The sequence below is a fragment of the Dendropsophus ebraccatus genome, chromosome 3 (assembly GCF_027789765.1).
Source record: "Dendropsophus ebraccatus isolate aDenEbr1 chromosome 3, aDenEbr1.pat, whole genome shotgun sequence".
In the NCBI taxonomy this organism is placed as follows: Eukaryota; Metazoa; Chordata; class Amphibia; order Anura; family Hylidae; genus Dendropsophus; species Dendropsophus ebraccatus.
Window position 1 is genome coordinate 189,710,122 of NC_091456.1, and position 18,231 is coordinate 189,728,352.

The 18,231-nt window shown below is 48.8% G+C and overlaps 2 protein-coding genes across 2 annotated transcripts in view; both read left to right on the forward strand.

Annotated features, from left to right (window-relative positions):
- Window positions 1-15,516, forward strand: part of LOC138787591 (zinc finger protein 850-like) — a 29,304-nt gene extending 13,788 nt beyond the window's left edge. The window contains exons 4-10 of the mRNA XM_069964937.1: window positions 34-905; window positions 1,541-1,991; window positions 3,558-3,635; window positions 4,597-4,700; window positions 10,547-10,970; window positions 12,464-12,489; window positions 14,160-15,516. Of these exons, the coding sequence (XP_069821038.1) occupies window positions 34-905; window positions 1,541-1,991; window positions 3,558-3,635; window positions 4,597-4,700; window positions 10,547-10,970; window positions 12,464-12,489; window positions 14,160-15,167 (2,963 nt within the window). The 3' untranslated portion in view covers window positions 15,168-15,516. The remainder of the gene's footprint in view (window positions 1-33; window positions 906-1,540; window positions 1,992-3,557; window positions 3,636-4,596; window positions 4,701-10,546; window positions 10,971-12,463; window positions 12,490-14,159) is intronic.
- The window catches only part of LOC138786612 (uncharacterized), a 324,608-nt gene that overhangs the window by 179,592 nt on the left and 126,785 nt on the right, over window positions 1-18,231 (forward strand). The window lies entirely within an intron of this gene.

Genomic DNA, 18,231 nt, shown 5'->3' on the forward strand with positions numbered 1-18,231 from the left:
CAGCATCTAATTCCAGCCTTCCTGATATGCCAGGTCCTCCACCCCTCCAATGTACCCAGGATGGGGAGACTACTCTCCAGGAATCCTCAATAGACTACAGGCGTTTGGCGGAGGCTGTGGCTCGCCATCTTGCGCCTGACATTCAAGAGACACTAGCGAACACGGTTGCCCGCTTGTTCCAGCTATTGCAGCAAAAAGTGGCCCAACATGATGAACGCATAGATGATTTAGACCAAAGACTACTCTCCCTGGAGAATGATGTTGATTCCTCCTTTGCAGGGCTCCGTGAATTGCAGCGTGAAAATGGAAAGTTGTGGGATAGGGTGGAGGACCTGGAGAACCGATCGAGGCGCAATAACTTGCGCATAGTGGGTGTCACGGAGGCGGTACCACAGAAGGACTTGCGCCAACTATGTGAGTCTGATTTACCCGAGCTGCTGCACATCCCTAGACTATGTAAGGTGGAAAGAGCGCATCGCATAGGGCCTGATCTCCGCTCAGCGGAAGACATGGACAGAAATCAGACCCCTACTAATCTTCGCCCGCGACAAGTAATTGTACGCTATCTGGATTATACGGACAAAACGGCGATTTTGAGAGCATTTAAACAACAAAACCAACCTATACTGTACAAGGGACATAAACTGCTGATTTTTGCTGACTACTCCGCAGAGGTCTCGTGCTCCATCCTCCACAAAAAACAGATGAAGTTTGCCTTGATGTATCCGGCGACGTTAAAGGTTTTTCATCCTGATGGGATCACAATGACAATGAATTTCGAGATCTTCAGGTTGCTGCGGACACCCTGGGATTTGATCCCTCCCCCTCCACAGCCAGCACCAAGGACCCTCCCAGGCCAAAACACAATAGTCAACGCAGATCGTCTTGGGACCAGCAGGCCATTAGTCAGAGAGTGAATCTTCCGTCGTCGCCTCTGGCGCCAAAAGAACAACGTCGTAGAGGCCTAAGGAGGGCTAGATCCACAGTTGATCTTCCTACAGGGAAGGAGGAGGGATGAACACACAGTGATATTGCTCAACTCTTTATACCTACCGGGAATCTGCATTACTTTACTATTCTGCTATAAGGGGAGGGGGGACACATGTGTCATAATTTGTGTCAGTTATTTCTCTTTTATTATCTATCATATATTGCTTAATCTGATTTTATTCTATAGCTTATCAGATCATCTACAGAGGGGTGAAGAGCGTTCCTTATATCTGTTTAGTTTGAGAAGTTTAGCGTAATGCCAGGATTCTCCACAGGCCCAGTCCGGGTTCCTTACCGGGCATGGTGGAAAAAAGGAGTCACTTATGCACTGTTATGTTTTAGTTTTAGTTTTTTTGCTTAGCATGATTCTTTGTTGTGGGCGGGTGGGGGGAGGGAGTTTCCACAGATGCAGGACCTCTACTTTTAAGCAATTTAATTTGTTTATATGCGGGTGACGACTTGGAACGTAAAAGGATTACGTTCGCCGCAAAAGCGGTTGATGGTACTTAGACAGTTAAAACGTCTTAAATCTGATATTGCTTTATTGCAGGAAACGCACCTGGAGGAGGCGGACTTTATCCGTATGCAGAGGCTTTGGGTTGGCAAAGTAGTGGGATCTCCGGCGGTCCGGGGTAAAGCAGGTACCCTAATTCTCATACACAGACGTCTCACTTCACTTGTTACCAACGTCCAACATGACGCTGACAGGAGGGTGGTGAGCCTTGTCCTCAAGGGAGCCCCACAACCAATCAGCATCTGTAGTGTATACGCCCCAAATACGGGACAACAAGCCTTCCTGGATTCCCTGAGGGACACCTTGCTAAATGACACAACGCCCATGAAAATAGTGGGGGGGGACCTTAATGTTGTGGCCAATACCTTAGAGGACAGACGCTCTGAGGTCCCGACCAAACTAGGCGCAAGTGGGAGGGCCACCCCTTTACCCGCATTTCTGTTGGCATCAGAACTGGTGGACATCTGGAGGCATAGGTACCCTGAAGGTAGGGAATACACACATTTTTCATCGGCGCACCAATCTTGGTCCCGTATTGATTATATTTTGCTGTCCAAACCCCTCCTATCCCGAGTCACTAATGTTGACATAGGTGACCTACTGATTTCGGATCACTCCCCAGTGCTTGTGGACATACGTCCAGCCCATGTTCGGGGCACTGATTTCCTTTGGCGCTTTCCGGCTGGCAACGGATGACTCCTTTTTGGAGCTGTTAAGGGGCTGGTGGCTTGAATATCACGCCAACAACTCAGAACATGTGCACAATCCGCAGCTGTACTGGAGTGCGGCAAAGGTGGTGTTGAGGGGACAAATAATTTCCTACAAAGCTAAAAAGAAAAAAGTAATTGCAACCCAACTAGAACTTAAAAGCACAGCCCTACGTACGGCCTATACTAATTTCCAATCTTCTCCTTCAGACACCTCCAGACAATTATGGCAGACAGTGAGGAGAGAGTATGAATACTGGCTGGAGACAAGGGAATCATTCTATTTATCCCGCCAAGAAGCGAGACTATTTCGCTTTGGCAACAAGTCAGGCAAGCTTTTGGCCAATTTGGCCAGGGGCAAGCAATCCATGTCCACTATCACACACTTGCGTAACCCCTCGGGATCCCTAGTCTCCCAACCGGCTCAAATTAACGACTTATTGAGGGATTTCTATGCTCAATTGTATTCTAAGGGCGCGGGAGGAGGAGGTCCAGATCTTTTCCCTTGGGACGAAATAGGCTTACCCAGTTTAACGTCAGAAGATAGAGATATGTTGAACTCCCCCTTCACTGAAGCGGAAGTCAAGCGGCCATTAAAAAACTACCAAACAATAAGGCCCCCGGCCCGGATGGGTATACGGGGGAATTCTTTAAGGCACTCCTTGACCAAATTACACCCAGCCTTACAACATTATATAACGGCTATCTAGCGGGTGAGAGGATCCCAGGGGAAGTTAACACAGCCTACATCAAGGTGCTCCCGAAACCAGGGAAGGAGCTTAAATGTCCGACAGCATACCGCCCGATCTCCCTGATCAATGTTGACTTAAAGCTAGTGTCAAAATTGTTGGCGGATAGACTTGCTACTCTTTTACCGCACCTAATCACTCCGTCCCAGGTTGGCTTTGTTCAGGGGAGGTCGGAGGTTGCTAATATAAGGAAGGTTCTGGCTGTGCTGGATAATATACGGAATAAACCGGCCTCCCACCCCTCCCCAGCCCTCCTCACATTGGATGCCAAAAAAGCGTTTGACAGTGTGGGCTGGGGATGGCTGGGAACAGTATTGGATCGCATGGGCTTCACGGGGACATTTAGGACATTCTTGAGGGGCTTATACTCTGAACCCCAGGCCAGGGTACATACTTCAGGGTTTTTATCTACACCTTTCCCTTTACAGAGGGGTACACGTCAAGGGTGCCCTTTGTCGCCCTTGCTGTTCAATATATCATTGGAACCTTTCCTCCGGTGGGTAGAGAATAGTAAGGTCCAAGGCATCAGGGTGGGCCGAGTAACTACTAAATTAACAGCATTTACTGATGATCTGATGCTGTTCCTGGCCTCTCCAGTGAATGACTTGCCGATCTTCTATGATATGCTAAACCAGTTTGGCAGTTACTCGGGGTCTAAGGTAAACTTGTCCAAAAGTGAGTTGCTGGACCTTTCGGCCTCTCAATTCCTATGCTCTCAATTACCTCATGATACACCGATAAAAGTCACCTCCAAACCAATCAAATACCTAGGCATACACATCGGCCGTACCCCAGAAACACTCTACCATCTAAATTACCCCCCATTGATTCACAAAATCCTGAGTTGAGACATTGGGAACAACTGCCACTATCATTTCTGGGCAAATGCCACCTGATACGTATGTTCAGTTTCTCGAAATTATTATATCCGCTCCAAACCATCCCACTGCTGTTATGCCACCAGGATGTAGCCAGGGTGCAGTCCGCCTTCTCCAGGTATATATGGTCTGGGAAAAGGCCTAGAATAGCAATGGCCAAGCTCCAATTACCCGGGGTAAGGGGGGAATAAATTTTCCTGACCTAAGAAGATACAATGTAGCGTGTCTTCTAAGACACTGTATAGATTGGATCCAGGGGTCAAACTTTTACTCCAACTGGGCTCTGGAGGCGGGATTGGCATCTCCTTGGTCGTTGTCAGCCTTACTTCATACTAAATATGCCGCCCTACCCCCAAAGGTCAAGCATAACTTGTTTTTAAAAGATACTATAGCAACATGGAAAATAGTGCGGAAATGATACGGCCTACCCCAATTACTTTCCAGGTATCTTTCTCCATGGGGTCACCCAGAATTCCCTCAGGGGAGAAACAACCCGATGTTCCAAAAGTGGAGAGATGCTGGGATCACTACCGTACAGAAGCTGTTTCACCACCAGGGGGGCAGACTTCTCACTTTCCCGGAGTTCTGTGGGAGGTTTTCGCTGCCTCCATCTCAGTTCTTAGCCTATTCTCAGTTGCTGGGGTTTTTGACCTCGCGGCTGAAAAATCTAGCACCTTTAACCAGACTGACTGAGATGGACGCGATGATTACTGTTCCGCCTTCGAACTCATCTCTGTCATATTTATATCATAAATTAGGGGACAGATCTAATGACTCATTGAGTGAAAGCATGTTCAATAAATGGGCCACTATATTTGATGATATTGATCTACCCCAAAAAATTTTATCGGGCTGGGCCACGGTACGCCGGGCGATACCCAGTGAAAGGTGGAGAGAATCACAATATAGGCTCATGCATAGAGCCATCTATGGTTTTAATATTCCTCCTCATCCCTTAGCCCCAGACAGGCTTCTGGCCTGCCCTAAATGCCATCAGCCGAAAACGGACCTAACTCATGGCATATGGTCTTGCCCCCATACTTGTAACTTTTGGTCCCAACTGGTGAAGTTAATACGGGCCAAATGGAAATTGGAGCTACCTATGTTGCCACAGCTTCTTCTCTTCCATTCGGCTCTGGACTTTATGCGTATTCCATTGGCTCTCCACGCACTCCTGCTAGTGGCCAAAAGGTGTATATTGAGGGCATGGCTTCAGCCAGTCATGCCTTCCATGGCAGAGGTCCTCTCACAGATGAAACACTTTTTGTTTCTGGACAGGGTGGAGTGTGAAACCCTTAAGGAGAAGAGCACAGTAAAATTTTTTAAGAAATGGAGACGTTTTATCGAGCTCTTTTATACGGATGGGGAAATTAAGGATCTGATGAGGGTGTTTAGGGGGACCAAATGGTACCTGACTTCTGAGATTGCTGGAACATTAGGCCGTTTGAAAATGTAGTAGTCTGATACCCGATTGTGCGCAATTCCAACCGTAAAACATTTGTTTTCGTCTTTTTGTTTTAGGTACCTCCATCTGTGGAAAGGGGGGGTGGGGGGAGTTCGGGGGGGCGGGGTTATTTTGTTTTCATAGAAGCATAGTTGGAGCATATGACTATAGTGCCTTATACTTTGTAAGCTGAATACGGTGTCCTTACTCACTAACACGCCGATTTATGTAGGGCATCTATGAGTGTTACATGTGATTCTTTTCTGTACGGACACGAAATGTGAAGTGTCCTCTTTCTTGTGGTGTGATTTACTATATGTGGAAAAATAATAAAAGAGTTTGAAAAAAAAAAAGAGGGACCCCGCATCACATTGATAATATACAGAGAGGGACCCCGCATCACACTGATAATACACAGAGAGGGGGGACCCCGCATCACACTGATAATACACAGAGAGGGGGGACCCCGCATCACACTGATACTACACAGAGAGGGACTCCGCATCACACTGATACTACACAGAGAGGGGGGACCCCGCATCACACTGATACTACACAGAGAGGGACCCCGCATCACACTGATAATATACAGAGAGGGACCCCGCATCACACTGATAATACACAGAGAGGGTGGACCCCGCATCACACTGATACTACACAGAAAGGGGGACCCCGCATCACACTGATACTACACAGAGAGGGGGGACCCCGCATCACACTGATACTACACAGAGAGGGGGGACCCCGCATCACACTGATACTACACAGAGAGGGGGGACCCCGCATCACACTGATACTACACAGAGAGGGGCCCCGCATCACACTAATACTACACAGAGAGGGGCCCCGCATCACACTGATACTACACAGAGAGGGGGGACCCCGCATCACACTGATACTACACAGAGAGGGACCCCGCATCACACTGATAATATACAGAGAGGGACCCCGCATCACACTGATAATACACAGAGAGGGATGCCCTGCATCACACTGATAATACACAGAGAGGGGGGATCCCGCATCACACTGATAATACACAGAGAGGGTGGACCCCGCATCACACTGATACTACACAGAAAGGGGGACCCCGCATCACACTGATACTACACAGAGAGGGGGGACCCCGCATCACACTGATACTACACAGAGAGGGGGGACCCCGCATCACACTGATACTACACAGAGAGGGGGGACCCCGCATCACACTGATACTACACAGAGAGGGGCCCCGCATCACACTGATACTACACAGAGAGGGGGGACCCCGCATCACACTGATACTACACAGAGAGAAGGGACCCCGCATCACACTGATACTACACAGAGAGGGGGGACCCCGCATCACACTGATAATACACAGAGAGGGGGGACCCCGCATCACACTGATACTACACAGAGAGGGGGGACCCCGCATCACACTGATACTACACAGAGAGGGACTCCGCATCACACTGATACTACACAGAGAGAGGGGACCCCGCATCACACTGATACTACACAGAGAGGGGGGACTCCGCATCACACTGATACTACACAGAGAGGAGGGACCCCGCATCACACTGATACTACACAGAGAGGGGGGACCCCGCATCACACTGATACTACACAGAGAGGGGGGACCCCGCATCACACTGATAATACACAGAGAGAGGGGGGACCCCGCATCACACTGATACTACACAGAGAGGGACCCCGCATCACACTGATACTACACAGAGAGAGAGTCCCCCTCTCTCTGTGTAGTATCAGTGTGATGCGGGGTCCCCCCTCTCTGTGTAGTATCAGTGTGATGCGGGGTCCCCCCTCTCTGTGTAGTATCAGTGTGATGCGGGGTCCCCCCTCTCTGTGTAGTATCAGTGTGATGCGGGGTCCCTCCTCTCTGTGTAGTATCAGTGTGATGCGGAGTCCCCCCTCTCTGTGTAGTATCAGTGTGATGCGGGGTCCCCTCTCTCTGTGTAGTATCAGTGTGATGCGGAGTCCCTCTCTGTGTAGTATCAGTGTGATGCGGGGTCCCCCCTCTCTGTGTAGTATCAGTGTGATGCGGGGTCCCCCCTCTCTGTGTATTATCAGTGTGATGCGGGGTCCCCCCTCTCTGTGTAGTATCAGTGTGATGCGGGGTCCCCCCTCTCTGTGTAGTATCAGTGTGATGCGGGGTCCCCCCTCTCTGTGTAGTATCAGTGTGATGCGGGGTCCCCCCTCTCTGTGTAGTATCAGTGTGATGCGGAGTCCCCCCTCTCTGTGTAGTATCAGTGTGATGCGGGGTCCCCCCTCTCTGTGTAGTATCAGTGTGATGCGGGGTCCCCCCTCTCTGTGTAGTATCAGTGTGATGCGGGGTCCCCCCTCTCTCTGTAGTATCAGTGTGATGCGGAGTCCCTCTCTGTGTAGTATCAGTGTGATGCGGGGTCCCCCCTCTCTGTGTAGTATCAGTGTGATGCGGGGTCCCCCCTCTCTGTGTATTATCAGTGTGATGCGGGGTCCCCCCTCTCTGTGTAGTATCAGTGTGATGCGGGGTCCCCCCTCTCTGTGTAGTATCAGTGTGATGCGGGGTCCCCCCTCTCTGTGTAGTATCAGTGTGATGCGGGGTCCCCCCTCTCTGTGTAGTATCAGTGTGATGCGGAGTCCCCCCTCTCTGTGTAGTATCAGTGTGATGCGGGGTCCCCCCTCTCTGTGTATTATCAGTGTGATGCGGGGTCCCCCCTCTCTGTGTAGTATCAGTGTGATGCGGGGTCCCCCCTCTCTGTGTAGTATCAGTGTGATGCGGGGTCCCTCTCTCTGTGTAGTATCAGTGTGATGCGGGGTCCCCCCTCTCTGTGTAGTATCAGTGTGATGCGGGGTCCCCCCTCTCTGTGTATTATCAGTGTGATGCGGGGTCCCCCCTCTCTGTGTAGTATCAGTGTGATGCGGGGTCCCCCCTCTCTGTGTAGTATCAGTGTGATGCGGGGTCCCTCTCTCTGTGTAGTATCAGTGTGATGCGGGGTCCCCCCTCTCTGTGTATTATCAGTGTGATGCGGGGTCCCCCCTCTCTGTGTATTATCAGTGTGATGCGGGGTCCCCCCTCTCTGTATATTATCAGTGTGAGATCAGTGGCCCAAAGTCAATTTTATTTTTAAATTATAATTCTGTGGTTTTACTTTCATGCCCATTTTTACGCCAACCGTGGGGTCTTTTTTGCCATTGTTATCACCGTTCCCCTCAGGGCTCCTCACTTACGGTAGGGTATGAATATTATACATTTTCTGTAGGAATAATCGCTAAGCCAGGAGAAAGAGAAATCCTCCGAATACTGGTTGCATACACTGAGCAGCAGCCCCTGATCATGTGACTCCTCCTCCACCATGTGACTGATCACATGACTGTGACATCATGGCAGGACCTGGAAGCACAGGGGAAGCACACGGTTCCTGTACAGTTCTGGAGGCGGCTTCCTGACTTATCAGCTGCTGCTGGACTGTCCCGCCCGCTCCCTGCCCACAGTATGTACTAATGCTGGGTCACTGCTCACCTCTCTGCCCCGCCCCTTGCCTCCTGAGCACCAATCACTGGAGAGGAGGAGGGGCCAGACACAAGGTACATGTGGAAATCCTTCCTGCCCCTCCCCCTCCTCCTGCTAGTGTGCTCTGCTGCTGCTGCTGCCTCCTGGGATCTGCCCACTGGCTGCCAGACAGGTAGGAGATTTACAGTGATCAGGGGAGAGGGGGCATCCAGCTGTGCTAAGGGGGAGGGGGGCAGTATGGAGGGATCACATTGGATAATCCCTTTAAGCGCTCCCAGAGTTATATTTGTTAATTTTTTTTCTCTGACATCACAGGAGCTCAAACATCTTACACATTCATAACTTGTCTCTTCCTATCGCTGTGCCGGGATTGTTGTACTTTTTCTTCCCATTAATTATTATCCATTGTATCCTCTACTTTCTATTCATCTCTCCAGGATCCTCTGCTGATATCTTCTATATAAGAGACCGACCCATCAACCATGGAGAGAGACAGAGACAAGATGGCCGAGAGGATAATAACCCTCACCCTACACATACTCTTCCTGCTTACTGGGGAGGTGAGGGATTCTGGGAGTGATGTCATCATGACATCATTCTTATCTATGGAATAACAGATGGATAGGACTGGAGAGGTGAGGGATTCTGGGAGTGATGTCATCATGACATCATTCTTATCTATGGAATAACAGATGGATAGGACTGGAGAGGTGAGGGATTCTGGGAGTGATGTCATCATGACATCATTCTTATCTATGGAATAACAGATGGATAGGACTGGAGAGGTGAGGGATTCTGGGAGTGATGTCATCATGACATCATTCTTATCTATGGAATAACAGATGGATAGGACTGGAGAGGTGAGGGATTCTGGGAGTGATGTCATCATGACATCATTCTTATCTATGGAATAACAGATGGATAGGACTGGAGAGGTGAGGGATTCTGGGAGTGATGTCATCATGACATCATTCTTATCTATGGAATAACAGATGGATAGGACTGGAGAGGTGAGGGATTCTGGGAGTGATGTCATCATGACATCATTCTTATCTATGGAATAACAGAAGGATAGGACTGGAGAGGTGAGGGATTCTGGGAATGGATGGAGTGATAGTAATGTGTCTCTCCATACACAGGATTACACAGTAGTGAAGAAGTCCTCTAGTGGGCGCTGTGGGGCCCCTGGGTGTGAAGGATGGGGAAGAACCCTGAGCCCAATCCCGGGGCCCCTGATACATGAGGAAATGGAGGAAGAGAAGATCCTAGAAGTCACCAACAAGATGGTGGAGCTGCTGAGTGGAGAGGTGAGACTGTGGCTGCTGGGAATGCTGGGACATTATACAGTAACACCACTGGAGGGGTGGGGGGGATGACTGTGTGATCATTGTGTGTGTCAGGTTCCTATAAGGTGTCAGGACGTGGCGGTCTATTTCTCCATGGAGGAGTGGGAGTATGTAGAAGGACACAAGGATCAGTACAAGGATGTGATGCTGGAGGATCAGCAGCCCCTCCCATCAGCAGGTAATAGACAGGACTATATACACACCTCCTCTCTGTATTATCTGGATGGAAAGAATGAATTCAGTCTCTGTATGTGTTCCCTCCAGTCAGATCCAGTAAGAGAACAGCACCAGAGAGATGTCCCCGTCCTCTTCTTCCTCAGGGTCAGGTAGATGGAGATGTTCCCTATGATCTGTACATCCCACCTGACTTCTCCTACTGTCTGATGACTTTTACAAGATTTCTCTCACATCTCATGATTCAGGGGGAAGATCTAATTGAGAACAATGCTCCAGATATAACCGTAAAAGAAGAAGAGACAGATGTTAGCAGTGATGAGCAGTATAAGGAGGACATCACTACAGGGAAGGATCTAAATTCTATTAATGCTAAAAACATGATGACAAAAGAAGAAGATGAGACATACAGGAGCAGTAATGAGCAGTATAAGGAACAAGTTACTAGAGGGAATAATCTAAACTGTTTTAATGCTACCAACATAAGGGTAAAAGTAGAGGCAGAAGAAGAAAAGACAGATGTGAGCAGTGATGAGCAGTATAAGGAGGACATTCCTATGGGGAAGAATCTGAACTGTATGAATGCTACAAACATAAGGGCAAAAAAAGAAGAGACAGATGACAGCAGTGATGAGCAGTATAAGGAGGACATCACTACAGGTAACCGCCCAGGTGAGTAGTGACCACTAAATGTAGAGAACAGTCACACATTCTCCTCAGTCACCGGCTGTAACTATTCTGTGTGGAATATTATAAGCTCTGTGTCCTGTCAGTTTTCCAGCTATATAATCATTCATGAGAAGTAATGAAACGGTTTGGCATAGGGGAGGGATTCATTGGGAGGGTCAAGTTATTGTATACAAATGCAAAAGCCGTGGTGAGAGACTGGAGACAAGAGAGGAGGGAAAAGTGGCCATGTTTTTGTACCACTGGATAACCCCTTTAAGTCCTGGGATATTTGAAGACATTACAGGGAGCTGGGATAACTCGTATTAGAGACGTATGGGTGCACCTCTAGCAACCGACCCTGCCTGTTGTGAAGGACGCCGTCTGTGTTACTCCGAGCTGAGCCGCAGGCCTCGGCAGAGGCAGGAACTGGGCGCGCTGGGAGCTGGGAGTAACGCCGACGGCGTCCTTCACCACTGGCAGGGCCGGTTGCTAGGGGCGCGGTGACAGCTTCCCTAGCAGCCGTCCTGCACTTTCTGGTCTCGGGCTGCGCTCAGATGTCACTAAGTTTTGCTGATAAGCGGGACTGGTTGCTGGGAACCCGCCGATCACGTCCCCGGCAACCAGCCTTCTATGTTTACTTTTTGTTTTTGATGTAGCCGCAGCCGGGGCTTCACCACCCCTGGTCAATCGGCATCAGGTGTACCCTTGATGGTGACTGACAGATGACCTAGCCAGTTAGCTGTCAGCACCTAGGTCCCTGTCCACTGTAAGTTCCAGCCCCTGGTGCTATTCAATTGCCTGTTATAGCGCCTCGTGCCTTGACCTAGCGTTCTCCTGACTGTTGTTGTGACTTTGACCTTTGGATTTCGTACCCTGACTTTGCTTCCTGGATTCTGATTTTGTACCTTCGCTGCCCGTGTGTTACTGACCCCGTACTCTGACCATTCTCTATTGTGTTTGTTTGTCCTGTCTTGTTTTGTGTTGCATTTATTCAATGTAAGGATTGTCGACCAGTTGTCCGCAGTAACCTTTAGTACTGTTTGTGGCAAGTAGGTAGGGACAGCTGGGGCGGGTGCCAGTCTAGGGCTGCACTTGTCACGTGTCTTTCCAGTACCCTACCTGACAGGCACAAGCCCAAGTAGAATCTGAACTAGCAGGGAGTGCTTGGATTGACTATGGGCGCTTGGGACATGCGGTTCAAACTACTCTGAGGTAAAGAAAAGTCTCTAGATTTGGGCGCTGAGAAGGTATACATTGTACAGATAAGAAAGCATACTATTAGGAAAAAAGAGGTCTCCATGATATATAAATATTTGAATAGCTTCACAGTGGTCGGAACTAAAAGTAACCAGAAGTGGCAAGAAGAATTAGAGGATAGTTGGGAGGAGATCTATGGAAATATGAAAAAAGTCTCAAGATCCGGGGGACATCAAATTACAATTTAATATTCTACTACGTTTGTATTATTCCCCCAGATTCTTATTCTCCATTATTAGGAGAAGCCATAGTACCTGCCCGGGATGTAGTGTAGGGGATGCAGGGGTAATGCAGAGGTTGTGCTCCTGTGGTGAGAGAGAAGAATTCTGAAAATTGGAAATTCTTATTAAATTAAGTGGTTACTAAGGAGATTGGCAGGAGAAGTGTGTGGGGTGTTATACACGGAGTTAGTAAGTAGCTCATGGGACTCATGGTGCTACTGTATTTTTGTGGTGACTTTAGGGAAGTGTATTGGCCCACACATCACATGAATAATTTATGTAATAATGTAATGGACATGGGGCTGGGCGACATGGCCAAAAAATAAAATCTTGATTTTTTTAAATGTTTTGGATGATTCTCGATTTAAATCTCGATTTTTTTTTTTATTTTTTTTTCCCCCCTTTTTATAAATAACATGTAGTAGTCAAGCCTCCTCTGTGCCTTCATATAAGTAGGTTTGCCAAATATGGGCCACTCTGTGCCCCCATATAGTATAGGAGATCTTATTTGTGCCTCCATCTAGGTAGGGGGTAGTAGCAGAGGTATAGTGGACAAGGCTGTAGTAGTACAGGTATAGATGAGCGGTGTAGTAGTAGTACAGGTATAGATGAGGGGAGACTGGGGCAGCTGGGGTGACAAGGGCAGACTGGGGGGAACTGTGGCAGACTGAGGGGGACTGTGGCAGACTGAGGGGGACTGTGGCAGACTGGCGGTGACTGAGGGGGAATAGGTCATCTGGGAGTGACTGAGGGGGACTGGGGGTGACTGAGCAGACTGGGAGTGACTGAGGTGAACTGGGCAGACTGGCGGTGACTGAGGAAGCTGGGAGTGACTAGGGGGACTGGGGCAGACTGGTGGTGACTAAGGGGGACTGGGGCAGATTGGCTATGACTGAGGGGGACTGGGGCAGACTGGGGGTGACTGAGGGGGACTGGGGCAGCTGGGAGTGACTAAGGGGGACTGGGACAGACTGGCGGTGACTTATCCTGCAGTCTCTTCCAGAGACAAGGGAGCAGGACGCAACATGTAAGGGGCCGGTCAGCGGCGGCTCTGCTACCTTATGCATCTGAAGGCCGCCCGACCGCCGATACACCTCACGTCCTTCTCACTGGAACACTTCTGACCGCTTGTCGCTGCCACACACAGCACCACCCGCCCACTACAGCCCCACAGAGCGCCGCACACCACACTGCCCGCCTGCTACAGCCACACAGCGCTGCACCTTCCGCCTGCCGCACATGGCACCGCCCACCTTCTGCAGCCGAACACCCATCGCACACTGCACCGCCCACTATGGTTTTTTTGTGAAAATCAAATTCATGATTTTCACAAAAAATCTAATCGATTCTAAAGTTCTGGCCAAATTAATCGAATTAATTCAATTAATCGCCCAGCTCTAATTGGACAATTATACTCTGTGAATCTCTGGTTGCCCCCGTTCTGTATGGGTTTAACTGTTTGTTATTACTTGTATTTATAAATCTGAGTTATGTCTTATATAAAATCAATAAAGAAGAAATAATTGAAAGGACGTCATCTCCCCGGCCTCCAGCTTCTAGATTCTTCTCCCTGACACTTCCTGTGGATGGGAACAGATCTGATCATTCTTATTATGTTACATAAGAAAGAGTAACTTTCCATGTCTGCAATATGTTTAAGCTTCTATTACTGGGAAATAGGAGAAATGGTGTTTTCTCCTTTGCAGATGATTCTACCAGGAGCTCAGGGGGACATCAGATCTCCTCAGAGGATCATATCACACAAGATACATATGAGGAGCCGTCCACTATCCCAGATACACCCTCAGCCCCTCACAGCAAAGATCTCTCATCTCATCCAGTAATTCACACTGGGGCGAAGCCATTTTCATGCCCAAAATGTGGAAGATGTTTTGCTCAGAAATCAATTTTAGATAGACATCAAAGTTCTCACAAAGGTGAGAAGCCATTTTCATGTTCAGAATGTGGGAAATGTTTTACTGAGAAATCATGTCTTGTTAAGCATCAGAGAATTCATACAGGGGAGAAGCCATTTTCATGTTCAGAATGTGGGAAATGTTTTACTGAGAAATCATGTCTTGTTAAGCATCAGAGAATTCATACAGGGGAGAAGCCATTTTCATGTTCAGAATGTGGAAAATGTTTTACTGAGAAAACATATCTTGTTAAACATCAGAGAACTCACACAGGAGAGAAGCCATTTTTATGTTCGGAATGTGGGAAACGTTTTATTAATAAATCATATCTTGTTAAGCATCAGAGAACACACAAAGGGGAGAAGCCATTTTCATGTTCAGAATGTGGAAAAGGTTTTACTGAGAAATCATATCTTGTTAAGCATCAGAGAGTTCACACAGGGGAGAAGCCATTCTCATGTTCGGAATGTGGGAAAGGTTTAAATGATAAATCAGATCTTGTTAGGCATCAGAGAACTCACACAGGGGAGAAGCCATTTTCATGTTCAGAATGTGAGAAATGTTTTTCTGGGAAATCATGTCTTGTTAGGCATCAGAGAATTCACACAGGGGAGAAGCCATTTTTATGTTCGGAATGTGGGAGGTGTTTTGCTCAGAAATCCAGTCTTCTTTACCATAAAAACATTCACACAGGGGAGAAGCCATTTTCATGTTCAGATTGTGGAAAATGTTTTCATTCAAAACCAAATCTTGTGATCCATAAAAGAACCCACAAAAGGGCGCAGCCATTTTCCTCTTCACAATGAGGTTAATGAAAATAAAGAATTTTAAAGGATGATGAAGGAAATTTCTATAGTGAAAAATAGAGATGAGCGAATTTACAGTAGGAAGGAAGGGAATGGCTTCTTTCCTATCTGCATTCTGCTCATCAGACTGCCGGCTTTGAAGTCTGCTTGAACAGATGGATCCAGTCCTGGGGAATTTCTCCCACTTTCATAGGACTGGATCCATCTTTTCCCAGCACTTGGGGAGGAGCGGCACGGAGCGGAGCAGACATAAAAGATTGCAGCCTGATGAGCAGATGTCAGATAGGAACAAAGTGATTCCCTTCATTTCTACTGTAAATTCGCTCATGTCTAGTAGAATAGTTCTGTGCAGGGTGGATAAAAATCAATGTTTAAAAAAAAAAAAAAAAAAATCGGATTTTTTTTATTTAAATCGGATTTTTTTTTTTTTAAATCGGTTTTTTTACAATAAACTGCTTTTTGAGGAAAATATTTTACCATCCAAAGGTTCTTCCATCATGAGATAAAGCTGAGTTGTTTAGCTCAGTAGAATAAAGGCTGTATATGTGTAACATTCCCAATGCCATGCTCTTCCAGAGGTTTCTGTAGGATTAGTGGGCAGTTTCTCTCCTATATTATCACAGACGCTCGCTTTACTTACGCACTTCTCAAAACTGAATTTGACTCCGCAGAGGTCCCAGCCTCTTCTTCACAGCAAAAATGTTACAACATGAACAGAGTTGAGAAAAAGACCTTAATCCTATTGTTCTACAAACCTATGAATACAGAATCAACCCCTTCAGTGCCAAGTCCAAGAAGTTAGACAATATGTTTCTGATTGTTTGGAGTGGATTAGATCAGCACAACACAAGAAGAATGTGAATCTTAGTGTGAGGAGGAGGAAGGGCAAGCAGACAAGAAAATGAAAGTGAAACTTTGAGCACAATACTGCAGCATAGCCACAGACAGACAAGACTGGATCTGTTTGTGTGTAAGATCTGAGGTTTATTACATCCTTTCCTTATAATGGCAGCAGGCCGTAAAAGAGACCCAGTTTGGGAATATTTTAATGAAGCTCCTTCGCCTATCGGTAAGGCAGGCAAGCGTGCAAAATGCAAACGATGCAACAAAGAGATGCAAGGCCTGGTGGCGCGAATGAGGCAACATCATGAGAAGTGCGGTGATTAGTGATGTCACGATACCAGAATTTTGAGTTCGATACCAATACTCTATTTTTTAGTTCGATTCTCGATACCAGTTCGATACCTCGAAAAAAAATACAACACCCCCCCCCCTTATCAGCACCTCCACTCCTGACATCCTCTGTGCTGCTGTGACCTCCCCATAGATCAGCACACTCCTCTCCTGACATCCTCTGTGCTGCTATGACCTCCCCTATAGATCAGCACACTCTCCTGACATCCTCTGTGCTGCTGTGACCTCCCCATAGATCAGCACACTCCTCTCCTGACATCCTCTGTGCTGCTGTGACCTCCCCATAGATCAGCACACTCCTCTCCTGACATCCTCTGTGCTGCTGTGACCTCCCCTATCGATCAGCACACTCTTCTCCTGACATCCTCTGTGCTGCTGTGACCTCCCCTATCGATCAGCACACTCCTCTCCTGACATCCTCTGTGCTGCTGTGACCTCCCCTATAAGATCAGCACCCTCATCTCCTGACATCCTCTGTGCTGCTGTGACCTCCCCTTTAAGATCAGCCCCCTCCTCTACTGACATCCTCTGTGCAGCAAGGGACCAAACATTGTGTTTATTGGGGACAGCATGGGGGGGGCAGTAGTGGGCGGATTGACGGGGGGGGGGGGGGGGGGGGGGGGGGGGGGGTGGGGGGGGGGGTTGGGGTCCAGGTTGGGTGAACAGCCCAGGGTACATTTAATCCGCCACTGGGTACAGACTGCAGACACTGCAGGGAGGTGGTGAAGGCTGCCAGGTCTGGACAGACAAGAGAGGGTTACTCTGCCTGGCAGGTCAGTTCCTGTCAGAGGGCAGGGGTGTAAGGGCAGGGATGTGGGGGCACACTAGAGGGCAGGAATGTGGGGGGCACACCAGAGGGCAGGGATGTGGGGGGCACACCAGAGGGCAGGGATGTGGGGGGCACACCAGAGGGCAGGGATGTGGGGGGGCACACCAGAGGGCAGGGATGTGGGGGGGCACACTAGAGGGCAGGGATGTGGGGGGGCACACCAGAGGGCAGGGATGTGGGGGGGCACACTAGAGGGCAGGGATGTTTGCAATGTCTGCACACATCCCCTGCTCTCACTCACTGCGGTACCACTCAAAGCATGAGGCTTGTCAAAGCAGAGGGGAGGGGGGATTTGTAAAGGGAGTTTAAGGTGGAACAGACAACCTGAACCTCGGCCAGCAGGAAGATTTAACCTTTGCTGCTGGCCAAGATTCAGGCTCTCTGTTCCACCTTAACTAAGCTCCCATTACAAATCACCCCTCCCCTCAGCTCCGGAAAGTTCCCAGCTGTCAGGTCTCCGTTCCTCTGTGCATATTCATGTGTGCACACTCAGGCCGGTCAGGAAGCGCAGCCACCGAGAGTGTGCACACATGAATATGCATAGGAACAGTGCCGCGGATGGACGGAGAGCGAGCCGGCATCAGAGCCTCCCACTGAGAAGTGCAGCCCTAGACGCAGCTCCTCACACCGGCTGCATGACAGGGGGGACAGGAGGCTGAGGTGTGACGGGCTGCGGGTCATTAGCAGCGGGGGTCTGTTACACATAGTAGCCGACCCCCACTGCTTCTGGAGAGGCTCAGGATGGGTCAGATGCCGCTGTCAGTTGTGACAGCGGCTTCTGCACAGTTATATAGCCGGCACTAGCGATCGCTGTGTGCCGGCTATAACTTATCCCTGCAGTGAGCGGAGGAAGGGGCGGGCGGAGGAGGAGGAAGTGACGCCAGGGGGCAGGGGGCTGCACTCAGAGAACATGGCCGGCACTCTGCTAGCCGCCGGCTGTGTTCTCTGCTCTATACTTTATGTTAAGCTGCTTTTTTAGGCAGCTTAATATAAAGTATCGATACCAGAAAATCCTGGTACCGAATCGTTTTTATGCCTGAA